General features: G+C 37.2%; 1 gene segment (V, D, J or C) and 1 further gene; both read right to left on the reverse strand.

Annotated features, from left to right (window-relative positions):
* Nucleotides 1–15646, reverse strand: part of Igl (immunoglobulin lambda chain complex) — a 233987-nt gene extending 218341 nt beyond the window's left edge.
* Nucleotides 15205–15646, reverse strand: Iglv2 (immunoglobulin lambda variable 2). The segment is given in 2 exon segments: nt 15205–15507; nt 15601–15646. Coding segments are annotated over 2 exon segments (349 nt in total).

Below are 16265 nucleotides of genomic sequence, written 5' to 3' on the forward strand. Positions count from 1 at the left end.
TTCTTACCTAATATCAAAGAAGAAATTATTTCATAGCCTTTTAAAACTATACAATGGATTTGCATTGCCATTAAATGAAGACTTGTAAAATAACAAATTAAGAATGAGTAGTTACTTCATTTTGATCTAGTTGTATAAAGAATATAACTGATAATGATTCTTTCTTGAGACCTTTTAACTCTAGTATTACAAACAAACATATCTAAGGGAAAATTAACATGTTTGAAATCTGTACTTTTAAAAACCTCTACCAAAATAGTTGACAAAATCTTTCCTTGTATTACTTTAACTAGAACACAAATGAAAACAAGTAGTTCCCTTCACCTTCTTTTCTCTGGAGTGTCAACAATACAATGGCTACAGAACCTGATAGTGGATCACACTATCAAAGAACAGTGATCATTCCAAGTTTCAAGTAAATGTTTATTTCTTGCTTGGGGAGGAGATTCTGAAGAGAAATAGCTGTTAAGAACGAGTCAAAGAATGAAACAGGTCATTCCAAAGGCATGCATCTTTATTTGCCATAAAACCTGACCGAGATAGAGGAAATCTGGGAAAATCAATCAGCATCCAGCCCATGCTGTAATGTTTCCAGAGATTTCCAGGACTCACAGATGCTGCAGCACTAGGGAGTTCTTAGGTTATTTGGCACATGGTGATTTGGTATATCATTAGCATTTTACTATCACCACTATTACTACATTAGATCTTTCCAGGCAAAGAGACAACCCTACTCTCAGGGAGGTTGCACAACTTTGAGGAAACACTTGCAGTTTTGTATTCTCTAATTCTGACCACTGAGCTTGATGCAGGATATTACATGTGAGTCAGGAGTCAACTTCATAACTTGCCAATTTCTGAGAAGTACACAGTGTCCCCTGCTGGATCATGAATACGTTCTTCATAATATGCATGAAATATCTTTTGCATATTTTCACTTCCCCTATTATAGGATCTTTAGTTTCTCTTAAAAATGCTAACTTATTTTTGTTATATGTTAAAATTCTACTCATTAATTTTCTTTGATTTATTGACTTTATGTATTTGTGATCCCAAGTAATTTTTCTCTGAATCAAAAATAACTGTAATTTTCATCTTTATAGGATTCTGTGATTTTTTTCAAGTTGAAAAACCTTTTTAAAAATTAATATTATTTAATTACATTCCAAAGTTGTCCCCTCCTGGTTTGCTTTTCCAGAGTTCTTCACCCCATCCTACCTCCCCCTCACCTCCGAGAAGGAGATCCACATTGCCACCAATACCCCCTTCACTGTGGCATCAAGTCTCTACATGATAAGACCCATCTTCTCACACTGAGACTAGACAAGGCAGTACTCTTCTACATATGTGCCTGGGGCATCAGAGCACCTCTGCTATAATCTTTGGTTTGTGATTACTCTTAGGAAGTTCCCAGGGCCCATGTTAGTTGACACTGTTAGTCTTCCTATGTATGGGATTTTCATTCCCTTCATTTCTTTCATTCCTTTCCTTAACTCTTCCAGAGTTCCCAAACTCAGGCAAATATTTGGCTGTAATTATCTGTATCTGCTTCAGTCAGTTTCCAGTAGAGCCTCTCAGAGGACAGCAGTGCTAGGCTCAAGTCTGCAAGCACAACATGGCATTCATAATAGTGTCAGGATTTTATGCCTGCCTATGGGATGGATCCTAAGTTGGGCAAGGCACTGGATAGCCTTTACTACAAACTCTGCTCCATTTGTATCCCGACATTTCTTTTAGATAGGAACAATTCTGCATCAAAAAAGTTGAAGGTGAGTTGTTGTCCCCATCCTTCCAGTGGGTGCCCTGTATAACTAATGGAAGTGGTATCTTCTCCCCACTGTTGGACATGTCAGGTAGGATCAATTCCTGTGAGCCTCTCACATCCCAGGTTTATAGGACTTCCTATAGGTTCTCCTGCAACCACCCTCCATGGCTCCATATTTTCATTCATTCTTCTGGTTTTTTTGGACTTCTCTCCTGTCTCCCCTATACCTGATAATTGCCCTTTTCCCCTCCCCCCATCTCACCCAGGTCCCTCCCTCCCTCTGTCTTTGATAATTATTTTGTTAATTATAGTTAATATTTACCTACAATTGGAGCATTTGACCCACTTCAATGTTTGTGTACATGTACTGTATTTTTCTTATTGACACTGTAACTTTCTATTATATAATAAAAACTATGTTTTTTTCATTTAAGTTTTGTGTCACAGAATATTCTAGTGCTGTACCATCAGACCTGAAATAATATCTACCTTTTTGTTAATTTATTTGCTTCACTTCCATTTTATTTGTCTGTTTGGGAAATATAAGATATTTAAATATAACATGCTTTAGAAGTTATAATTAAATATAATATCAGTTTCAGATTTTATAGTCAGTGAGAAATTAATACACATTCATAACTTCTTGGAGTGTTTTTCTAAAAAAATAATTCTATATCTGATACACTTTGAAAGTATTAAGTAATATTATCTAATGACAGAGAATCCTTAGCTGTGGAATGACCATGTCTTGGTCTGACACCCTTAGAGTATGTGTTATTTCTAATTATCATATTTCATGCTTTAAGAAATGTCAGACGATTAAAAGAAACAGGGTTTTTGGCCTCAAGGTGTGAATTAGTAATAGGGAAACTGACTAGCATATGTGGAGACCTCTGTTCCAGATGTAGAGCTGAAAAATAAAAGACTGTAGTGGAAAGTAGTGAAAAATAATTTTTGATGCCTTTTATTTTAAATTATCCATTTGGGCAAGCTCTCTCTCTTTCTCTTTCTCTTTCTCTTTCTCACTCCCACTCTCTTTCTAACACACACACAGAGAGAGAGAGAGAGAGACAGAGACAGAGACAGAGAGAGATAGACAGAGAGAGATAGACAGAGAGAGACAGAGAGAGAGACAGAGAGAGATTGAGATTGACAAGAGCTGTTAGATCCACCTGGAGCTGAAATTACAGTCAGTTTTGAGCTGGCCTATATGGGTTCTAGGAGTGAAGATAACTCTTTTGCAAGAACAGTATGTGCCATTAACCATTGAACTCTCCAGCCATCCTAAGTATTATAAAATCATCCAAATTTACTGAAATAATATAACTGAAAGGTATCTTGAAAGAATCAACTTTGGTATATCAAGAAATCTATTTTCAAGTTTAAATATTATGACATTATTAATCTTATAAAAATGATAGCTATGGTGTCTAAGATTATGAACAAACCTACACTGATTGGTCAAACATAAATTATTATTATTTTTTTATTTATTACGTATTTTCCTCAGTGACATTTCCAATGCTATCCCAAAAGTCCCCCATACCCTCCCCCCCACTTCCCTACCCACAGTCTCTTGATATATATTTTAGTGGTAGGTCCTATGTTGGAGTCTCAGCATCCATTCAAGACATCAGTGTGTTTTCCAAATGTGTGGAATTTTACAGCTCTCTCCTCTCTCTCTCTCTCTCTCTCTCTCTCTCTCTCTCTCCCTCTTCCTCTCTCTCCCTCTCACTCCCTCTCTCTCTCTCCCTCTCTCTCTCTCTCCCTACTTCATAGTAATTCATCTTCTCATTTAGTCTAGGGTATTAACTGATTAGTCAATTTATTTGGGTATATCTTTTATTAAGCTATCCCCAATTTTTTGTTCTGAAATAGTCCATTAAGAAAGTTACAAATTTTGCTCCCGCTCTACGTGGAATGGAAGAATCAATACTTGGGTTTTCCTTCTTGTTAAGCTTCCTATACCCTGTGAATTGTATCATGTGTATTCTGAACCTCTTGCCCTATATTCACTTGTAAGTTTGTACATACTATACATGACCTTTCATGGGAGGGAGAGGGAGGAAGGGATGGAATTATATGGGAGAGGGTAGGGGGAGAGTAACAGGGAGTGGGTCAGGATCAGGTATAGGAGAAACTCAGAGTGCCAGGAAAATAAATGGCAATATACAGCATTGTGGGTACAGGGTGATGGGAACCTCTAGAACGCCTCAGAGACCTGGGTTTTAAGAGGTTCCCAGAAATCAATAGCATGATCTTAGACAGAATTCCCCACACTGGGCTGATGAAACCTGAAAAGGCCACCTCCAGTAGATAGACATGTTGAAGCATGGGGTTACCCACCCATCTCCAATACTTTTGATCCAGAATTGTTCCTGTTTAAAGGAAAATTGGGGACATAAATAGAACAGAGACTAAAGGAAAGGCCCTCCAGTAACTGGCCCAACATGGGATCCTGAAGTGGCCTATTCATCCCATTGCGCCTCTACTCAGAAACTGTGCTATAAGCTATGTGTTCCAGAAGCAGAGCCCAAAGTCCAGGAACAAGATAATAAAATGCCCCACAAGAGGAATATCCAGAAGATAGCCACATGAATGAGAGATATCTTAACTCTAAATAGGCCATAAGTACTGGGCAGCCCATCTTGTGGTTAATCATTCATGATGTAGGAAGACAGTACATTTGGGGAATCCTTGCATCTATCAATGAGGTTTTAGATTACCTAACCCTAACTATATAATAAACTGTTTATGTATCTTAAGTCTAAGTGATTATGCTTCTGTAGCTGACTTGCCTCTCTGAGTTGTTCTGAGGCTTGAAGCTGCAGTCTCTGGTGTTTGGAACCTCATAGTAAAACAGTGGGGGATAAGAAAAGTAGCCTTTGTTCTATCTCTGTAGGGATTGTTGGACTCTAACTCCCAGTCTCCTAGTTAATGTCTCAGGATGAAAAGGGGGAGAGAGGCTTGTCTCTGGTCTTTGTCCTTTATTTGTAAATCTCTCACAGTGCATGATCACATGGTAAAATGTTCACTACAACTTTGCACATAAATTCAGGTCATAAATTGAAAAGAGTTTAGCAATAGAGAATATTTACATGTATAGACACTAAGAGTAATTATTTGGCTAAACATTTGATATCTGTCAGTAGCTCTATAGGTTTATGGAGACTTAAAGACCATAAAACAGTTATCCTTGAATTTTTGTATAGAAAAACCCAGTCAACAGTTTATCTTCTTTCCTTGCAGCCATAATGAATCCTTAATATCTGATCTTTATTTAACGGTTTTATAACCACTTGGAATGTGCTCTAAGTTGTGGTGCCTGCTTGTTGTCTCAGAAGAAATTAACTCATGGCACTTGAAGACTGTAAGAGATTTCATTACAGTTTTGACAACAGAAAGGGCTTGATGGCAGTACTATTATAAAAGAGACATGAGGGTCTTTGTCTAGTTCATTATTTTGCAGGGGTCATGAATGCTGCATGCTGGCTCTTTTTACAGAATAAACACTATTTGTTCTTGCATACTGTTTGAGGCTGGGATCTTCTTTCAGTAATTTTTTTTTTAAACAGGCTTAAGTTGATTTTTTTTATTAGAATTCTAAAGCACAGGAAATTAACAAGATTACCCAACACAGAGATTAACAAGTGGAGTTTTATGAAATTTAAAAGTTTCTGAACAGCAGGAAACTATTACCAGACTAAGTAGATAGCCTACAGATGGGAAAAAATTCTTTACCAGTTCTACTTTAGACAGGAGTTAATATCTATATAAAGAACTGAAAACATGAAACACCAAAACCCCCAAATGGCCAAACACTGGACAAATAGCCCTTGAAAGGAGAAATACAAAAAGATAATACATTCTTTTTTTAATTAGGTATTTTCTTCATTTACATTTCAAATGCTATCCCAAAAGTCCCCCATACCATCCCCCCACTACCCTACCCACCCACTCCCACTTCTTGGCCCTGGCATTCACATGTGCTGAGGCATATAAAGTTTGCAAGACCAAGGGGTCTCTCTTCCCAATGATGGCCAACTAGGCCATCTTCTGCTACATATGCAGCTAGAGACATGAGCTCCGGGGGTACTGGTTAGTTCACATTGTTGTTCCACCTATAGGGTTGCAGACCCCTTTAGCTCCTTGAGTACATTCTCTAGCTCCTCCATTGGGGGCCCAGTGTTTGATCCAATAGCTGACTATGAGCATCCACTTCTGTGTTTGCCAGGCCCCAGCATAGCCTCACAAGAGACAGCTATAGCAGGGTCCTTTCAGCAAAATCTTGTTGGTGTATGTAATGGTGTCTGCGTTGGGAGGCTGATTATGGAATGGATCCCCAAGTCTCTAGATGGTCCATCCTTTCATCTCAGCTCCAAACTTTGTTTCTGTAACTCCTTCCATGGGTGTTTTGTTCCCAAATCCAAGAAGGGGAAAAGTGCCCTCACTTTGGTCTTCGTTCTTCTTCAGTTTCATGTGTTTTTCAAATTGCATCTTGTATCTTGGTTATTCAAAGTTTCTGGGCTAATATCCACTTATCAGTGAGTACATATCATGTGAGTTCTTTTTTTTTTTTAAATATTTTTTTTTTACAATTAGGTATTTTCTTCATTTACATTTCAAATGCTATCCCAAAAGTCCCCCATACCCTTCCCCCCTCCCCCAAATCCCCTACTCACCCACTTCCACTTCTTGGCTCTGGTGTTCCCATGTACTGAGGCATATAAAGTTTGCAAGACCAAGGGGCCTCTCTTCCCAATGATGGCCAACTAGGCCATCTTCTGCTACATATGCAGCTAGAGACACGAGCTCCAGGGGTACTGGTTAGTTCATATTGGTGTTCCACCTATAGGGTTGCAGACCCCTTTAGCTCCTTGGGTACTTTCTCTAGCTGCTCCATTGTGGAACCTGGGTTCGATCCAATAGCTGACTGTGAGCATCCTCTTCTATGTTTGCCAGGCCCCAGCATAGCCTCACAAGAGACAGCTATATCAGGGTCCTTTCAGCAAAATCTTGCTAGTGTATGCAATGGTGTTAGCGTTTGGAAGCTGATTATGGGATGGATCCCCGGATATGGCAGTCTCTAGATGGTCCATTTTTTCGTCTCAGCTCCAAACTTTGTCTCTGTAATTCCTTCAATGGGTGTTTTGTTCCCTATTCTAAGAAGGGGCAAAGTGTCCACACTTGGTATTCATTCTTCTTGAGTTTCATGTGTTTTGCAAATTGTATCTTAGGTATGCAAAGTTTCTGGGCTAATTTCACTTATCAGTGAGTGAATATCATGTGAGTTCTTTTGTGATTGGGTTACTTCACTCAGGATTATACCCACCAGGTCCACCCATTTGCCTAGGAATTTCATAAATTCATTCTTTTTAATAGCTGAGTAGTACTCCATTGTGTAAATGTACCACATTTTCTGTATCCATTCCTCTGTTGAGAAACATCAGGGTTCTTTCCAGCTTCTGGCTATTATAAATAAGGCTGCTATGCACATAGTGAAGTATGTGTCCTTCTTACCAGTTGAAACAACTTATGTATATATTCCCAGAAGAGGTATTGTGGGATTCTCCAGTAGTACTATGGCCAATTTTCTGAGGAATCACCAGACTGATTTCCAGAGTGGTTGTACAAGCTTGCAATCCCACCAACAATGGAGAAGTGTTCTTCTTTCTCCACATCCTCCACAGCATCTGCTGTAACCAACATTTTTATCTTAGCCATTCTGACTGGTGTGAGGTGGAATATCAGGGTTGTTTTGATTTGCATTTCCCTGATGATTAAGGATGCTGATCATTTTTTCAGGTGCTTATCATCCATTTGCTATTCCTCAGTTGAGAATTCTTTGTTTATATCTGAGCCCATTTTTTAATGGGGTTATTTGATTTTCTGGAGTCCACCTTCTTGAGTTCTTTGTATATATTGGATATTAATCTCCTATCTGATATAGGATAGGCAAAGATCCTTTCCCAATCTGTTGGTGGCCTTTTTTGTCTTATTGACAGTGTCTTTTGCCTTATAGAAGCTTTGCAATTTTATGAGGTCCCATTTGTCGATTCTTAATCTTAAAACACAAGCCATTGCTCATCTATTCAGGAATTTTCCCCCTGTGCCCATATAGTAGAGGCTTTCCCCCACTTTCTCCTCTATAAGTTTCAGTGTCTCTGGCTTTATGTGGAGTTCCTTGATCCACTTAGATTTGACCTTAGTACAAGGAGATAAGAATGGATCAATTCACATTCTTCTACATGATAACCACCAGTTGTGACAGCACCATTTGTTGAAAATGCTGTCTTTTTTTCCACTGGATGGTTTTAGCTACCTTGTCAGAGATCAAGTGACCATAGGTGTGTTGGTTCATTTCTGGGTCTTCAATTCTACTCCATTGGTCTACTTGTCTGCCACTATACCAGTACCATGGAGTTTTTAATCACAATTGCTCTGTAGTACAGCTTTAGGTCAGGCATGGTGATTACACCAGAGATTCTTTTATCATTGAGAATAGTTTTTGCTATCCTAGGTTTTTTGTTAATCCCAATGAATTTGCAGATTGCCCTTTCCAATTTGTTGAAGAATTGAGTTGGAATTTTGATGGGGATTGCATTGAATATGTAGATCGCTTTTGGCAAGATAGCCATTTTTACTACATTGATCCTGCCAATCCATGAGCATGGGAGATCTTTCCATCTTCTGAGATCTTCTTTAATTTCTTTCTTTAGAGATTTGAAGAACTCATCATACAGATCTTTCACTTCCTTAGTTAAGATTCATGCCAAGGTATTTTATATTATTGTGAAGGGTGTTGTTTCCCTAATTTCTTCCTCAGTCTGTTTATCCTTTGTGTAGAGAAAGGCCATTGACTTGTTTGACTTAATCTTACATCCAGCTACTTCACTGAAGCTGTTTATCAGATTTAGGAGTTCTCTGGTGGAATTTTTAGGGTCACTTATATACACTATCATATCATCTGCAAATACTGATATTTTGACTTCTTCCTTTCCAATTTGTATCCCTTTGATTTTCTTTGGTTGTCGAATTGCTCTGGCTAGAACTTCAAGTGATATATTGAATAGGTAGGGAGAAAGTGGGCAGCCTTTTCTAGTCCCTGATTTTAGTGGGATTGCTTCCTGCTTATCACTATTTACTTTGATATTGGCTATTCGTTTGCTGCAGATTGCTATTATCATGTTTAGGTATGGGCCTTGAATTCCTGCTCTTTCCAAGACTTTTATCATGAATGGATGTTGGATTTTGTCAAATGCTTTCTCTGTATCTAACGAGATAATCATGTGGTTTTTGTCTTTGAGTTTGTTTATATAGTGGATTACGTTATGGATTTCTGTATGTTAAACCATTCCTGAATCACTGGAATGAAACCTATTTGGTTAGGATGGATGATTGTTTTGATGTGGTCTTGGATTCGATTAGTGAGAATTTTATTGAATATTTTTGCATTGATATTCATAAGGGAAATTGGTCTGAAGTTCTCTATCTTTGTTGGGTCTTTATGTGGTTTAGGTATCAGAGTAATTGTGGCTTCATAGAATTGGGTAGACTACCTTCTGTATCTATTTTGTGGAATTGTTTGAGAAGAACTGGAGTTATATCTTTGAAGGTCTGATAGAACTCTGCACTAAACCCATCTGGTCCTGCGCTTTTTTTGGTTGGGAGACTATTAATGACTGCTTCTATTTCTTTAGGGGATATAGGACTGTTTAGATCACTAATCTGGTTCTGATTTTACTTTGGTACCTAGTATCTGTCTAGAAATTTGTCCATTTCATCCAGGTTTTCCAGTTCTGTTGAGTATAGCCTTTTGTAGAAGGATCTGATGGTGTTTTGGATTTCTTCAGGATCTGTTGTTATGTCTCCCTTTTCATTTCTGATTTTGTTAATTAGTATGCTGTCCCTGTGCCCTCCTGCAATTCTGGCTAATGGTTTATCTATCTTGTTGATTTTCTCAAAGAACCAGCTCCTCGTTTGGTTGATTCTTTGAACAGTTCTTCTTGATTCCACTTGGTTGATTTTGCCTCTGAGTTTGGTTAGTTCCTGAAGTCGACTCCTCTTGGGTGAATTTGCTTCCTTTTGTTCTAGAGCTTTTGGGTGTGTTGTCAAGCTGCTAGTGTGTGCTCTCTTTAGTTTCTTTTTGGAGGCACTCAGAGCTATGAGTTTTCCTCTTAGAAATGCTTTCATTGTGTCCCATAAGTTTGGGTATGTTGTGGCTTCAATTTCATTAAACTCTAAAAAGTCCTTAATTTCTTTCTTTATTTCTTCCTTGACCTGGGTATCATTGAGGAGAGTATTGTTCAGTTTCCAAGTGAATGTTGGCTTTCTGTTATTTACGTTGTCTCACCTTTGCAGACTAGGCTCTGAGGGATACAGGAACCAAGATGGCTCCCCCAGGTGCTCTGGCCGAATTGCTAGGTTTTATTGTACAACTTTAGAAACAAGAAACTTGAATGAAAAGGAAGAGATTTTGATCATGCAAGTTAATTATAAGCTTTGATACCTTCCTAAAGGCAAAAGTAAGCAGTTTTAGAAATCCGGATGTTCTCCTATTCTTCACAGAATTGTAAGAAAGATAAGAATCGTACTGAAAAAAGGGTTCATGTGAGAGATGCATAAGAGTCATCTGTGCTCAGTGAAGTGCCTGCCATCCTGAATAGACTTGTCAGATCATAACTTTGCTGATAGACCACCCTTGCTTAAGCAAAGGGACTGAACAACGTTTTAAGATTGAAAGGAAAAGGACAGTGGTCTGATGCTCAATATAAAAGAAATATAGAGGAGGGAACAGAAGAATTAAATAAGGGTTAGAGAATAAACTTTTTAACAAAACCAAGTTTAATATAATAGGTAGTAGGAAATGACTTTTGAACTATTTATCTTTTGCCAAACTTCAACACAATCAAATTCAAAGAGAGTCAGCTGCTCTATCATTTCTGTAACTAAAAGGCTTTTCAAGACCAATCTTAAGGAAGATGATATTGAATTTAAAGAAAATTGTTTTTATCAAAATATTGTTTTAGTTCTTATAAAATTGCTGTTTGTTTGCTTTGTGCCTTTTTCAATATTCTTGTGTAACCAAGGAAGACTTTAGAAGAAAATATATTTTCAACAGCTGTGTAATCAAGGAATACAATTTTTTGAGGAAATGATTTTCTGTATAAATATAACCTTAAAAAGACAAAAGTTGTCAGAGTAGAAAAAAACCAAACCAAAAAATGCGTCCTCTCTGCCCTGTCTCTCAGGAAAGAAATGTAGCCCCAAGTCTGATCCTTCCTTCCCTTCATACTCTTGCATCCTCCCTTCTCCAGACCCTGCCCTCAGCAAATCCTGGTCCCCAGCAAATTTGAGATAATGTTTAAATTTTTATATAATATAGGAACATTACTCAGCCTAAACAGGTTATATTTATGTGATTAGAAATATCTGTGCCTGTACATTTTTGTGGGAATACTTGAAGCAATAAAGGGGAGACAGAATTGATATATTTATCATCTCAAAAATGAACTATTTTTTTAATTTAAGTTCTTAGCACAATAAAGGTCTATCTCAGAACTACCTTTAATGTGCCTTCCTTAATTACATTCCAGAGGTTACTTTAATTCATTTTTAAAAAGTCTTCCTTGACAGATTTTTTTTTTGTTTAGTCCCCATAACATTGTGCATATTTGTAAGTTCTGTTGCTGTTGAAACAAAATTTTATTCCACTGTACTCAGTCAGAATTCAGGATGGTATTTAGATTTTATATATTGGCACATATTTGATTTGTTTTCTAACATATCATCACTTGAATGAAAAATTCCATGAAGTGCTGACAAACTATTATTTCTTTAGTTTTCTAATGAAATCATCTGTATGTACCCATTGTTTCCATTTGGTTTGTAATATAACTTTATAATGATTTTATCTTTATGTTTATTTTGATGACCTGTCTATTGATAGGGGTGAGCTACTGAAGTTATCATACTAATATGTTCGGGATAACCGATGGACTTATGTCTAGAATATGAAATGGTGTATATTTACAATTGGAATATTCTTGTGTGGCATGATTCATTTGATGAGCAATATTATTTCTTATGACTAATACTATTTAGTGACATATAGGAATAATTGTGCCCACTGGTCTTTTAGCTCTGTTTGGAATATCTTTTACTTCCTTTGATCTTAAGGTGGTATCTATAATTAATGATAAATTATGTTTCTTGAAATCAGAAAAAAATAACATTGGGTTTTCAAATCAAATCTGCTATTATGTATCATTTATTGAAAAGCTGAAGCCATTAATCAGACGTATTGACAGATATTTATTAATTCCTTTTACATTGGTTATTTTATGATTTTTGGGGGGCATCTTTTGATTATCTATCCCAGCTTTGTATGTTTCCTATGAAATGTGGTGACTTCCTCTGATCTCATTTTTGTTCATGCTTCCAGTCAGAATAAAGTACAGTTGACTTAGTGGCCATAAGTACTTTTAATTTGTTTGGATTATAAAAGGCTTTTGGTTTCCCCTCTATTTACAATGTAAAAACTTTTGCTATAATAATATGATATGTTGGTATGAACAATTGGAGGAGGTAATGACACTATTAGGAGGTGTGGCCTTGTTGGAGAATGTGTGTCACTGAGGTGGTGGGCTTTATGAACATTCTCTTAGCTGCTTGGAAGCCAGTTTTCTCCTTTTCTCCTTCAGAAAAAGATGTAGAACTCTCAGCCACTCCAGTGCCTGGCCTACCTAGATACATCATGCTTCTTGCCTCAATAATAATTGAGTGGAACTCTGAGCCTGTAAGATAGCCCCAACAAAATGTTGTGCTTTATAAGAGTTGCTTTGTTTCTGGTGTCTCTTCACAGCAACAGAAACCGTAACACATGGGTTAACTTTATTATTATTATTATTATTATTATTATTATTATTATTATTATGGAATATATATTTCCAGGTCCTTTAGCATTTAAAATTTTCTATTAAATAATCCATTGTTCTTTCTGTTTGCCTGCTTTATAACTTACTTGGCCTTTCTTGCTTAGAAATTTCAGTAGCCTTTCTTTTTCTCTGGCTTTGTTATTTTAAGTTTAATATGTTGCTGTAACCTGTATAGTTTCTGCCTTGGAATCCTAGCTATGAATGGCTGGGTAATAAGGAAATAACCATCATGGAAAACCCATCATGATTCTGGAATGAGGAGGAGGTGTCAAGCATTAACACAACTAGAACCTTGGCATATTGATTAGGTACAGCATGGGGGAATACTCATCTGGTCTAAGTTGGACACCTTGGGATGGGAATATCCAGGAGGAAGAAGCTACAGGTTTTAAGTATTTGTACTCACTGACCAATCATCTGTAATACTTATACTTGTCCTCCTAAGGAAACCATTGCTATTCCTTTTGAACCTGGTCTTTATGGGCAATGACTTAATCAATTTACCATGGGCCAATTAGTGTCAGAGTCTTAAAGACCTCTTGCTCATTACAAACACACATTCAGTCAATATCCTACTCCTACAGGGATTCCTATGATTCCAGAAAATATGCCATGGTGGGTTACCGTTTTCATTCTATCTATTCAGTGTTCTCTGAATTTCTTGTACTTGGATGAGAACTCTTCATTCTGTATTTGAGACTGTTTCTTCTATGATTTTATTGAAAATATATTCTATGCATTCTTCTTCTTCTTCTTCTTCTTCTTCTTCTTCTCCTTCTTCTTCTTCTTCTTCTCCTTTCCTCCTCCTCCTCCTCCTCCTTCTTCTTTTTTCTTCTTCTTTTTCTCCTCCTCCAACTACTACTACTACTACTACTACTACTACTACTACTGCTATGGCATAATCTGGAGGTTGGTGCTTTTCCTGATGTCTCAAAAATTTCCTGTGTTCTATATATACTTTTCATTCATAATTGACCAATTCTGAGTAACCTAACTCTTCTACCTTGTCTTCATTCCCTTGGAAGTCTATTTACTATGTGGTCCACTCCACTGATAAGGGTCTACTGGGTTTTCTGTTTGGCCTAATTAGTTTTTTACAGCATTATTTCAGCTTGTATTTGTCAGTAATTCTATTTACTCAGTGAATTATATTTTTATATTTTTAATTGACATCCTTATAGCATTCAGCTATTTGTTTTTCTTCTGAAATGTATATTCATGTACTCTATGAATTATTTGAACATAATTTTAATATACTTTTGATTTCTTGTCATGTCTTTCTTCAGATAAATTTCATTTTGTGTCACTGGATAAATTTTCTCATTAGTGGAGGATACATGGTATCTTTGTCATTTTGTTTTGTTTTGTTTCAGTCCTGGGGTTGACAAATCTAGAAGAGTCTATTTATTGAATTCTGTCTTTGTAGCTCTGTCTTTCTTATTCAAGTTACTTTTCTACATTCAGTAAAGAAAACTACAATATTCAAGAGAAAATAAGATGTCATGATCTCTTATGGGGATGATACTGAATATAGCATATACCATGAAAATTGCCAGCAAGTAGATATGCACATAGTAAAGAAAATTATAGTGTTCTGATGTCTGGAGTAAAGTTCCTGATAGGTCTGAGTAGGTGTAAGTCTCTGTAACTATAGTCCTTCATGGTGGAGGCGTTCATAAGACCTAGGCTTCTGGTGAACTAGGATCCAGGGTAACATAAAAAGGCATTGTCAGGGAAATCAAGTTTACCATACGTTAAACAGGAATCAGTCATGGATGGGCATATGCAGCAAACTAAAGAAAGCAGTAAGAAGGTATCCTGAAGAAACCATGTTGTATCAGCACTTGTAGAAAAGTTTCTGCCAGTGAAGGGTGACATATGCTCCCTTAAGAAATTTTATGAACACATATATCTTAGTCTCATTTCAGTTGCTGACTTAAAATACCAGAATATAAAGCATCTAGTGAAAGAAAGAGCTTGTTTCTATTCACAGGTCCATATTACAGTCCATTATTGCAGGGAAGTCACAGCAAAGGGAACTTTAGGCATCTAGTCACATCACACTCCAAATCCAACACCACAAAAATGAGTATATATTTGATCTTTTCCTGACTTGCTTGCTTGCACTCAGCTTGACTTCCTGCTAATACAGTTCAGGACAGTGTGCCTGAATCATGATGCTACCCACAATGATCTTTCCCCATCAATTAATTAAAGGTTCCTTAGGACACCCCAATGTAGATAAACTGTACATTGACGTTCCCTTCTCAATGATTCTATGTTCTGCCAAGTTGATAAACAAAGCTTGTCATCAAGGCATAATTATTATACAATTTGTTGAAATAAAACTTTTTGTTGCTCGAGACAACAGCTTTTATAAATTTCTCTATAGTAAAAGAGAACAGACTAGGGACATGTAGCCACCTGTTAAGAAGATGGTAGTTATGAGACTGTACCAGAGTGTTCTTGTTCTACTTCCCCATCTACACATGTCATTGTGGAAATGGGTGCTGTACCATAGAGCACAGAAATACATTGCATCATCCTCAGTCTGTGCCCCTGTGATGGTGAGGGCAGCCTTGTCTCCAATCAGGGAGCCTGAGAATCTGACAGGAACACCTGGAGCTCGGTTGCTGGTACCACCTATTAGACCAGTGAATAAATGATCTGGTTTTTCTTGGACCCAGTTGGCATAGTTACTAGTTGTAACAGCCCCAGTACTTGAGCGACAAGTGAGTATGACTGTTCCACCAGGTGATGTGGTGAGTGCAGATTCCTGAGTCACAACAGCCTGGGAACTGGCTCCTGCAAACAGGTAAGAAATCCAGTCATCAGTAGCAAATCAGAGACAAGATGTGTATTGTTGCATACCCACTGCAGTGTAGAAAGGCTGCTGACCTGAGCAGAGAGCCAGGAGAGAGAGTATAAGTGAAGTCCAGGCCATAATTCACAAACCAAGTCTATTATTTTCAATATTGGTCAGCAGCAGGCAGTGAGACAGACATAATATAACTCTTAGTATGGGCTGGGCTGGGCTAGTAATGCAAATTACTTTCATTTACAGGTTTATTATAAGATGTCACGTGAGATCTACTACACTGACACAAATAAATGTTCACATGTTACTAAGAACAGAGCTCAGGGGCATTAATCATCAATTTTTCAGGCTTATCCAGAGTCATAAACACATCCTATCAATATTTTAGAGTGACAATAGTAATGAAAATCATGTGTCACCATGTGTTGCCCTACTCACAGCATTACAAATATGTAGACCAGTGTAAAGGAATGAATAAGGAGAAAAAAGCAAAGTTTTTATAGTTTCCAGTAACTACATTAATTATGGAAAAGTGACTTATACTGTGTTTGTTCATTCCAATGGTCAGTTCATGGAAGAAGATTAATGTGTGTAGTATAATGAGTCTAAATCTGGGAAATGATATAATTATAAAGATGAATTGAGAAATGGAATGAAAAGGGCAGAGAGTGCCTAGGTTTTAAAGACCCATGCATTTCAAAGCAGTCCATTGTAGAATTAACACAAACAATTCAAACAGAGTATC

Source organism: Mus musculus, chromosome 16 (assembly GCF_000001635.26).
Source record: "Mus musculus strain C57BL/6J chromosome 16, GRCm38.p6 C57BL/6J".
Classification (NCBI taxonomy): Eukaryota; Metazoa; Chordata; class Mammalia; order Rodentia; family Muridae; genus Mus; species Mus musculus.